The sequence below is a fragment of the Stenella coeruleoalba genome (assembly GCF_951394435.1).
Source record: "Stenella coeruleoalba genome assembly, chromosome: 7".
NCBI lineage: Eukaryota > Metazoa > Chordata > Mammalia > Artiodactyla > Delphinidae > Stenella > Stenella coeruleoalba.
This window is the reverse complement of record NC_137153.1, coordinates 122,455,179-122,465,511: the sequence shown is the minus strand read 5'-3', so window position 1 is coordinate 122,465,511 and position 10,333 is coordinate 122,455,179. Positions and strand designations below refer to the sequence as shown.

General features: G+C 66.8%; 1 protein-coding gene across 4 annotated transcripts; it reads left to right on the top strand.

Annotated features, from left to right (window-relative positions):
* Positions 1–728: 728 nt before the first annotated feature.
* Positions 729–9,808, top strand: NSMF (NMDA receptor synaptonuclear signaling and neuronal migration factor). 4 transcript variants are annotated; one of them, XM_079926947.1, is made up of 15 exons: positions 729–1,065; positions 1,436–1,497; positions 2,129–2,629; positions 3,824–3,899; positions 5,068–5,136; positions 6,016–6,068; positions 6,434–6,527; positions 7,055–7,175; positions 7,298–7,381; positions 7,473–7,506; positions 7,589–7,659; positions 7,804–7,883; positions 8,025–8,127; positions 8,325–8,400; positions 8,486–9,808. In XM_079926947.1, the coding sequence occupies exons 1-15, from the start codon at positions 995–997 to the stop codon at positions 8,581–8,583; spliced, it is 1,593 nt and encodes a 530-aa protein (XP_079783073.1). In that variant the 5' UTR covers positions 729–994; the 3' UTR covers positions 8,584–9,808. The 4 variants fall into 4 exon arrangements, with proteins under 4 accessions (XP_079783073.1, XP_079783074.1, XP_079783076.1 ...); XM_079926948.1 differs by lacking the exon at positions 5,068–5,136; XM_079926949.1 differs by lacking the exons at positions 729–1,065; positions 1,436–1,497 and adding an exon at positions 1,967–2,014.
* Positions 9,809–10,333: the final 525 nt, after the last annotated feature.

Here is a 10,333-nt window from a genome sequence, read left to right as displayed (position 1 = left end):
GCCCCCTGAGGCCTCTGAGATGTCAGAGCCCCTGATGCTTCTGCTTAGCCTGTCAATAAAGGTAGATCTGATTGTGTGGGACATGTGGTCCCTGTGCCGAGGTCCCCCGGGCAGGGGGCAGCACCAAGATGGGCAGCCCCACAGTCCTGAGGCTGCAGGGCGGAGTGGTCACCATGCGGGGACCCCAGGACCCCAAGCCAGGCAGGCAGGACACCCAAGGTCTGGGGTGCAGCTGGGATCCCCCCAAACCAAGGATGAGGCCCTCCCGAGCTCTCAGGCATTGTTTCCATTCTGTACACACAAGAGTCTTCCCTAAGATGATGCCCACACCTTACTTTTCAGATCATTAAATAGCGCCAGGGGGGTCCTTTTGTACAAAAAAGGAGACCTGTCAGCTCTATGACTTTGGAGTCCACGATCCCTGCAGGTCTCGGAGCAGGGCACATGGGTCTGCGAGAGCAGGGAGACCCTTGACCGGAGGGCCCAGGACCCTGAGGTCGGGGGAGCGCAGGCCTCAGTTTCCCAGCTCCAGAGGCAGCTTTGAGAGGGCGGAGAGATGGTTGGTCCCGCCCCCTGCCGCCCAACCCGGCCCCCTGGCCCCCCGCCCCCCCACCTACTGCCGGGGTGGTGGGCGAGGCTTCAGCGTAGTCTCTTCTGGGCCCCGCCCGGCTCTGACGTTACGGTGGGCGGAGCCTTCCTCGCCCTGCTTTGGCTGTGGACGGCCCGGCCCCAGGCCTGACGTAACGGGGGCGGCCCCGCCGAGCCCCGCCCCTTCCCTGACGTCGCGGTGGGCGGAGCGCCACCCCCGGGCCTGGCAGTGCTGTTCGGTGCGGCGGAGCGCGCGGAGTGATCGGCGCGGCCATGCGGAAACCGAACCCGAGCCCAAGCCTGAGCCCGAACCCGAGCCCGATCTCCGGCGCGGCGCGGCTCCCCCGACGGAGGCGACGGGCGCGGGGCGCGCTCTGAGGCCTGGGGATGCGCCGCCGCCTCGACCATGGGCGCCGTCGCCTCCCGGAGGAGGGCGCTGCGGAGCGAGGCCATGTCCTCGGTGGCGGCCAAAGTGCGGTGAGTGCGGCGGACCGATCGCCGGGGCCAGCGCCGCCCCCGCCCCCGCAGCGTGATCGCAGCCGGCGCCCCGCCCCCACCTCCGTGCGGTTCCCTTCCCTGAGGCTGCGGTGGGCGAGCTGCACGACCTCACGACCCTCACACACACTGGGTGGCAGGGGCTGGATGGAAAGCAGACCTGGGCCCAGGTCTGGCCAAGGTGCACCGACACCCAAGGGTCCCCGAACTGCGACCTGCCAGCCCTGGGCATTCTGAGGTGGGATGGGAGTGCTTGCTGGGGGTGACCCCTGAGCCCTCCCTTGCTGGCGCCGAGGACCTGGGTGGGGTGGGTGGTGTGCACTGACGGCGCACCCCGCTGTCCACCCCTCAGAGCAGCCCGAGCGTTTGGCGAGTACCTGTCCCAGAGTCACCCCGAGAATCGAAACGGTGCAGGTAAGGGCACGTGAGGCAGTGCCGGGACGGGGTCCACCCACAGCCCCCCATCCTAGGCGAGAGGATGCTGTCTCCTGTCCAGGTCAGGCCCAGCCCGTGCTTACTGTGGGGCGTGAGCAGGCAGCTAGTGCCCTGCTGGGCTGGCTTCCTCACGCCCCCTGCCCCGCCTGGCCCAGAGCCCCAGGAGGAGCTCCGAGTCACTCATCACCACGGCACCCACCCAGCTTGGGCTGTTGGCATGGCAACAGGCCTCCTGGCACCCCCAGGACTGGCACCACTGTCTCTGGGGGCCAGCTGGTAGGGAGGAGGGGAGAAGTTGGCACTGGGCACATGGGCGTGGTGGCAGGCTGGGAGGTGGCCTGCTTGTTTCTGGCCCCCCCCCATCACCCACAGGTAGCACAGCCTGTCGCCCACACGCACGTAAGAGGGGCTTGGGGCCCCGATAGGCGTGAGACGTGAACCTCTAGGGGGAGTGCGCAGCTCAGAAATACCTCTTCTGAAGTCATCAGGGCCCACGGTTCGTTCAGCGGGCCAGGCACCCGCTGGGTATTCATTCCCTGCCTTCAGAACACCCGGAGACTGGGAGGGCAGGGCCAGCAGGCTGCAAGCTCACCTGGTGCCTCTCCCCCAGACCACCTGCTGGCTGACGCCTACTCTGGCCACGACGGGTCCCCCGAGATGCAGCCTGCCCCCCAGAACAAGCGCCGCCTCTCCCTCATTTCCAACGGCCGCTATGAGGACAGCCTCCCGGAGGAGGCCGTCAGTGGGAAGCCGGCCGGGGAGGGCCCCCAGCCCCGTGTGTATACCATCTCCGGGGAGCCGGCCCTGCTTCCCGGCCCGGAGGCCGAGGCCATCGAGCTGGCTGTGGTGAAGGGGCGGCAGCAGCGGGAGCGGCACCCCCGCCACCATAGCCAGCCCCTGCGCACCAGCCCGGGCGGCAGTCGTGAGGACGTCAGCAGACCCTGCCAGAGCTGGGCGGGCAGCCGCCAGGGCTCCAGGGAATGTCCTGGATGTGCCCAGCTCGCCCCCAGTCCTTCCCCTCAGGCCTTTGGGCTGGACCAACCGCCTCTGCCTGAGGCCGCCAGCCGCCGCAAGAAGCTGGAGAGGATGTACAGCGTTGACCGTGTGTCTGGTGAGGGGGCTCGCTGGGGGCCTGGGCAGCTTCAGGCAGGATGCTGGTGCTGGGGTCGGCCAGCCAGGCAGCGAGCACTGTGAGGCTTGGGCAGAGCAGGGTGCCCAGGTCACGGCCTGCAGGTGGCGACCTGCCGCCACATCCCGTGCCCCACCTCAGGCCTCATGGTTGGCTCTAGCCTTGCCAGCACCAAGTCACCGGAGGAGTGCTTCCCCGAGGAGGGGGCCTGGGAGGGTCTTAAGGGTTGAGCAAGTAGAAAACCTGGCTGAACGGGAAGATCGGGCTGCCTCCAGGGAGTCCTGGGGAACAGTCCCTGCCCTGGGGCCCACTCACCAAGGGAGGCGCATGATTGCCTGGGCCCAGCCAGCTAGTGGGGCTCGCCCCAGGATGGTCGAGCTGTGCCGGTGGCTGCGGAGCCCCGGAGGCCTGCTGTCGGCAAGAGGCCTCCCTGGGACATTCACGTGGCCCCACGCTTCCTGGCTCTGAGGTCGTCATCTCCTGAGAGCAGAATTCTACCTAGCAGACCTGGCACGTCCTCTCAGGGCACCTCTTGGGCCTCCAGATCAGCAACCCAGCTGGGCCTCAGGGCACAGGCCTGGGGTGTGGGCAGTTCACCTCCACGACCTCATGTTCCTCTGATGCACCCAGGCCAGGGGCTGGGACGGGGGTCAGGGAGGAGAGTAGAGCGACCCACTCTGTCTAGTGGCTGTAGGGGCCCTGGGAAGGGGCGGTCTCCACCTCGCCCTCCGAGAAGGGTCTGGGAGAGGGGAGGTCCAACCAAGTGGACGCCAGAGTGGGCCGCAGAGAAGGCCCTGGAGACCCCAAGGAGAGGCTGCAGCCATTTGTCCCTGCCCTTCCCCTCCTGCTTAAATGGAGACAAAATCAATCCTTTCCCTGGGCACCCTGGAGGCAGGCTGTGCCCTCAAAAGAACACTCGTCAGCTGTGGGTAGCAGAGGGAGAGCCGAGCAAAGACAAGCGCCACCAAGCCGCTGAGCTGCTGTGCCTTGAAGAGCTGAGCGGACACCCAAGCCTGCTGGCCCTGCGCCGGCCTCCCGACCTGGGAGGCGGCTGGGGAGCCCTGGCGCTTCTCCTCCACCGTCTGTGGCAGAAGCATCCCCTTCCCCGACAGGTGGGGGTAAAGGCTTCGGGAACCCCTGAGCCAGCCTAGTCACTGCTCCTTTGGTCTTTTCCAGATGACATCCCCATCCGTACCTGGTTCCCCAAGGAAAACCTCTTCAGTTTCCAGACAGCAACCACAACTATGCAAGCGTGAGTCCCGTCTGATGTGTGCCGGGCCCAGGCCGGGCGCCGCCTTCCTGGTGCTCAGGGATTACTGCCGGACCCTCTCCCGTCCTGAGCCCACCTGCGTGGCTGCTTCTGAGCAGCCCCGTGTGCCGTGTAGCGCCCGCTCTGCCTGAATGTGTCAGCCGGAAGGAAGGCAGGCCTGGCTGCTCTGAACTCCCGCTGCCCCTCCCCCGCCCCACCCCTTCCCCACTGCCCTGTCCCTCAGTCCCTCCAGTCCGTCCATCCTGTCCTGCGGGGACCTGGCTGGGGGCTGCAGCTGATGCAGCCACCAGCAGAGGTGGTTCGCTGCCCTGTGTCACCCAGCTCCGCCTTCACGCACGCCCCAAACAGCGGCCCACTTGTGTTTCGTGTGTTGCAAGCGATCACAACTTAGTCCCCTGGGGGCGTGCTCTTGACCTTCGCACAGCTGGGTGTTCTGTCAGGGCTTCCTTTCAGGGAGGGACTCTGCTGCAGTGTCCCCGATACCAGAAGCTTCCTCCTGCGTGTGCTACCCTGGGGAGCGCACCACCGCCCTTGGGCCGGACGGGGGCCGCTACCTTCGCTGCTGGACCCAGGGTCGGCAGGGCACAGTCAGGCCTCTGTGCGGCCTGACAAGGTCACAGCATCTGGTGGCCTGGGCCACGGTGGCTTCCGCGTCTGCTGCCCTTGCAAGGGCTGGCCTGCGGCATAGCCGGCACCCTGCTGGTGCCCGTGTGCCTGTGAGGGATCCTCCAGGTCAATGACAAGAAAGGAACTAACTGAAGGGCGGTTGGGGGTCTGTGGGTCTCTGCTCACTGTGTCTTCTCTCTCACGCTGCCCCTTCCCGCCTCGACTCTAGCATCTCGTAAGTACCGTGTGGACCTCGAGCCTGAGGGCATGGCGGTTGTCCCTGGGGGACTCTCCCACCCCCACGTAGGTTGGGGCAGGCCAGGGACCTGGGCCTTGACCACGCTGGCGTGCTGGGTCCCAGCGAGCGCCAAGGCTACAGCAGGGCCTGCGGAACTGGGCCGCGGACGGGCGAGGCAGGCCAGGACCTTCTGCCTGGCCCAGCGCCCCGGGTGCCCGCTGGGCCCTGTGCTTGAGCCGCTGCCCCCACGTCTCTGTCCCTCTTGCCTGCGGCCAAGGGCAGTGCTGACTCGTGGTGGTTTCCCAGGGTGTTCAGGGGCTACGCGGAGAGGAAGCGCCGGAAACGGGAGAATGATTCCGCGTCTGTAATCCAGAGGTAGGGCCTGCCAGCCACTCGCCACCAGGGTCCGTCTCTTGTCTGTCCTGGTCTAGCCTGGGCCCGCCCAGCTCAGCAGACCTGATGGGGGAAGGGCGGTGGCGAACACTGGCCTGGCCCTGCTCTGGGGACGCGGCAGGCAGGAAAGGTCAAGCGGCCTGAGCCCCTAGGCCTGTGTTTTGGGGGTACAGTGACAGCTGAACTGCAGCCAGCTGGCCCCCCTGTGCCTTTTTCTGGCCCTTGAAGCCCGGAGCAGTGGGGTCAGCAGCCAGGCTTACCCTCCCTAAACCCCACCCACCTCAGAGATGTGTCCAGGAAGCTTGTCTGTCCATCTTGGAAGTTGGGCTTTGGCAGGGCACAGAGTTTGGAGTGAAGGAGACCTGCTTCTGAGGTGGCCCAGGGACACAGCGGCAGGGGAGGGGGCAGCTGCCAGCCCCTAACCCACCGCCCGCTTGGGGACAGTTGTGCTGCCCTGGCCACCGTGCGCAGGAAGCAGGAGCCCTTGACCCCGGGGGGCGGGAGGCTCTCGGGGTTCAGAGTACCTGGGCGCAAGGAGAGAAGGGAAGCGCGGGCAGCGAAGGTGGGAGACCCGAGTGCACGGGGTCGCCGAGGGAGCTGTCCTGGGAGGGGGCGGGGCTGCAGGAGGAGGCTGGCTTATCGTGCCTTTGTACTGGCAGCAAAGGGGGAGCCCGGGAGGAGTCTCAGGAGGAGAGGGACTGGGTGGGATTTGCCTGTGGGAGAGCTGGGGGCGCCGGGAGGGCATCCCTCACGGCAAGGGGCAATGTTGGGACGGTGGCCAGCAAGCAGTGGGGAGGGGAGCGCGTGGGACGGGGCGCCACCCTCGCGGCCCTCACCAGCCCCCGGTGCTTCCGCCCCCAGGAACTTCCGCAAACACCTGCGCATGGTCGGCAGCCGGCGGGTGAAGGCCCAGAGTAAGGCCCGGGAGCGGCGCGGGCGGGCGGGCGGGGGCGCGCTGTTCTTGGCCGGCTGGGGCTTTGCGTGCTGCTCTCTGCGCCCCAAAGGCCCGCGTCCCCAGGCCCCGCTGCAGCCCCGCGGGCGGGCACCTTCCCACTCCCAGGCTCCGCCCCTGCACTCAGACTCCGCCCATGTCCACCTAGCACTGTCCTTGTCCGCCGTCGACCGTCCGCACTCCCCGCTCCCGCCCCTCCCGCCGCAGTGGCGTCCTCCACTCTCCGGACCCCCTCACGGTCCCCACGTCCTCCCCAGCCAGCCCCTGTCCCTGTCCACCTCGTGTGGCTGCAGGCCCCGCCCCTAACGGGTTCTGCTTTCGCTGCAGCGTTCGCCGAGCGGCGCGAGCGGAGCTTCAGCCGGTCCTGGAGCGACCCCACCCCCATGAAAGCCGACACCTCCCACGACTCCCGAGACAGTAGGTGCCCGGCGGCGCAGGCCAGCGCATCTCTCCCAGAGGCTCCCCTAGGCCCCCAGTCTTGCGCTCCCACCCCGGGGGAGCAGCTAGGCTTCTGCGCCTTTGCTGAGCCTCAGTTTACCAGACTGGGGGGGGGGCGCCCTGGCACCTCCGATTTTCTGGGCAGGGGTAACTAAGGGCTGCGGCTCGCTGGCTGCCCTGGCCTGGTGCCGCCCTCATGCCCGAAGCCTGAGGAGCAGTGCCAGACTCCTCCTTGGCCCAGGCGACAGGCACGCCTGGCTGGAGCTGACCCTTGCCCTCCGGCTCCCACTGGCCTACACCAGGGTCCACCGCCTTCCAGCCGCCAGCCTTGCCAGGCTGCTGGGGTCCTCAGCTTGGCTCTCACCCACCCTGGGTTTCCCCCTGACCTGGAGGACCCTCTGGGACAGGGCTTGCTGGCTCTGGCCTCCACGCATCTCTGGGGGTTGCAGCCGGGACAGGAGGCGCTGCAGCTGACCCTCAGGCCCGTGGCACATCCTGCCCTACAGGTAGTGACCTGCAGAGCTCGCATTGCACCTTGGGTGAGGCCTTTGAGGACCTGGACTGGGAGACGGAGAGGGGCCTGGAGGCTGTAGCCTGTGACACTGAGGGCTTCGTGCCACCCAAGGTCATGGTGAGGCCCCACACAGCTGTTGCAGGCTGCTCAGCAGTGGGGAGGGGGGTCTCGGGGGGGCTCCTGCTGCCCACTGGCTCCCAGGCGGCCAGGGCACTGAGTGGCCCCCTTGTTGTTCGCAGCTCATCTCCTCTAAAGTGCCCAAAGCTGAGTACATCCCCACCATCCTCCGCAGGGACGACCCCTCCATCATTCCCATCCTCTACGTGAGTGCCTGCCCAGCCCCCATCGCGGTGTTGGGTGGGGGGTGCTGCCTGAGAAGGGCTCTGACGTGGGGCTGGCTTCCATCTGTCCCAGGACCACGAGCACGCCACCTTCGAGGACATTCTGGGTAAGTACTCCGCCCCCCCCCCCACCCCGCCCTCTGGTCTTGGGGCTGCTGGGGGCGGCACTCACACGTCTGCCTCCTGCAGAGGAGATAGAGAAGAAGCTGAACGTCTACCACAAGGGGGCCAAAATCTGGAAGATGCTGATTTTCTGCCAGGTAGGGCTCAGCCCTTCCTGCCCAGGGGTGGGGGGTGGAGGGTGCCACCTCCCTGGGCATGAACGTTTGCATCTGCACGTGTTGAGGGCAGCGGTGGTTGGACACCGGTGCGCGGCCCCGTCTGCTAACTGCAGTCTCTCACAGGGCGGCCCAGGACACCTGTACTTGCTCAAGAACAAGGTGGCCACCTTTGCCAAAGTGGAGAAGGAAGAGGACATGATCCAGTGAGCTGGGGGGAGCTGGGAGGCTGGGGGGCTGGATGCAGCACCTGCTGGGGCACCGTGTCCCCGCAGTGCCTCCTGTGATGCCCCCTCACACCTGGGGGTCGGGCTGGAGGCCACCTGTGACCACCCCTCCCCCGCCAGCTTCTGGAAACGGTTGAGCCACTTGATGAGCAAAGTGAACCCGGAGCCGAACGTCATCCACGTCATGGGCTGCTACGTCCTGGGGAACCCCAACGGGGAGAAGGTATGGGGCCCAGACCCCAGACCTGTGAAGGGTTGGTAGAACCCCCATTTCTCTCCAGATTCCCTTTCCCTTCTCCTCCCAGAGAAACCCCCATGCCTGGGCCTAACCAGCTGGGGGCGTCCTGTCCCCCACCCCCCATTCTCCTCATCCCTCTCTCTTCCCCTGCCCTGAGCTCATGGCCCACCCCCTCTTTTCAGCTGTTCCAGAACCTCAGGACTCTCATGACCCCTTACAGGGTCACCTTCGAGTCCCCCCTGGAGCTGTCAGCCCAAGGTGAGTTTGCCGGGCTGGTCCCCAGTTGTGGGGTGGGTTCCCGGGGGCGGTGGCCTGAGCCCCGGCCTCGCCCCTCCTGCCTCAGGGAAGCAGATGATCGAGACCTACTTTGACTTCCGGCTGTACCGCCTGTGGAAAAGCCGCCAGCACTCGAAGCTGCTGGACTTTGAGGACGTTCTGTGAGGGGCGGGTCCACCACCCGGCCGCTTCCTCGGACCAGCGACGGGGGCTGGGCCGCTGTGTGCTGCCCAGTACCGTGTGGGTCCTGGTCTTCACGGCCACTTCAGGGCACCCTCAGACGTCGCTCAGGTTCCCTCCCAGGGGTCTGCTCCTCAAGGCATCACGGGTCAAAGAGGTCCCAGCCCCCGCGCCTGGGAGGAGCCGCCGCGGCCGGTGGATGTTGACCGGGTCTAGGCCTCGGCTGGAGGCTGCAGCTCTGGGGCGGTTCCTGTGCAGGGTCATAGAAATAAGTGCAATTTTCTACAACCCCTGAGACGATTCAGAGGGAAGCAGCATCACTGGTTAACTAGTTAAGTGCTACGTTACTAGTAACGGCGTAGACCACCCGGCTCAGCGTGTGTTCAGGACCTTGTCTGCCCCAGCGCCCCAGCCCTGCCGTATCTGATCACCAGCACCAGGGCGGCCCGCCTGCCCGGCCTGGCTCCGTCCCTGGCCGAGTCCCTGATCGTCTGTGCTCGCGCTGCTCTCGCCACCCCGCTTACCTGGCCTCGGCCGCGCCGGCTCGGCAGGGGTGCCTGGGCAGCAGCTGGGGGGCACACCTTCCTTTCTTTCAGAGCGGGCCCTGCCTGCTCCCCGGCCTCCCAGGCCCGCCCAGCTCCCTGCTGCTGTCCAGCTCAGCTTTTGGCGGCCGAGTTCTGAAGGCCTCTCCTAGTGCAGAGCCCTGGGGTCTCGGCGGGGCCTGCTGGGGCTGGGTCCTGGTGGGTGAGAACCCTGCTGCACTCCACGTAGGGGCCTGGACCCTGCAGCCGGGGCCTGAGAGCTGGGCGGCCGGTGTGCTGTGGGCTCGAAGCCTGGCCCGTGGCCCAGTGGGTGGGCTCTCTTGTACATAGCTGGGGCTCGGGGGCTGGCCCCCCTTTGCAGAGCCTGGTCTGAGACACCTGGCTGTGCCCCCAGCCAAGGGGGGGCGGGGGCTGAAAAATGTACGACTTTCCTTAGAGTGACCATTAAATCTGATTCTCTGCTGCGGCTGCCGCGTGGGTCTCCTCTCTCAGCAACCACCGTCCACTGCCTCCCTGGGCCCAGAAGATTCTGGGCCCGCTGGTCTGAGGTTGTTGCTGTGGTGGCCGCCTGCACATCCTGGCCTGGAGCAAGGGGGCTGGAGCGGCTAGGCCTGCCCTGCCAAGGGCACACTCTGCGAGAGGTCTGGGGACGGGGCCCCCAGGGCTCCGGGGAAGCGTCTGGGGAAAGAGCAGGTCCTTGACACGGCTGCAGGATGTGGTCCTGCAGAGGAGCCAGGTGAGGTCGGGAGATGAGGGCAGAGACACCCTCCTCCTGCAGCCTCTGCCCCACTCCCGGGCACAGAGCGGAGGGCCATTCCTTCCCTCAGGCCATTCTCTGCATGTGGTCAGCAGTGTGGCCAAGCTAGGAGGTGGCTAGGAGGTGACCACAGGACCAGCTGGCCATCACTAGCCTTAGTCATCCCCAGATGTGCCCATTGCCACCACCCTCCCCTCCAGTGGCCAAGGTGCTTTGGGGTCCAGCCAGGCTTGGCTACCCTGGTGGCTCCTGGTCCAGTTGCCTGTGGGCAGATCAGCAGGTGCCAGATGGGTGCATCCAGGGCCACCAGGGGCTGGGGAGGGCGGGGGGCTGCCAGGGGATGGCGTGGGTGAGGGCTGGGGGCCTGGAGGCTGGCAGCCTGGCATCAGGGGGTGCTGCCAGGAGAATTCATGTCCGGAAGAAAGCCCACGCAGGC

Excerpts from the sequence above, each read along its gene's own strand:
- NSMF (XM_079926947.1), top strand. The coding sequence starts at position 995 with ATGGGCGCCGTCGCCTCCCGGAGGAGGGCGCTGCGGAGCGAGGCCATG. Across the intron at positions 8,128-8,324 it reads GGAACCCCAACGGGGAGAAG|CTGTTCCAGAACCTCAGGAC; the intron begins GTATGGGGCCCA and ends CCCTCTTTTCAG. Across the intron at positions 8,401-8,485 it reads CCTGGAGCTGTCAGCCCAAG|GGAAGCAGATGATCGAGACC; the intron begins GTGAGTTTGCCG and ends CTCCTGCCTCAG.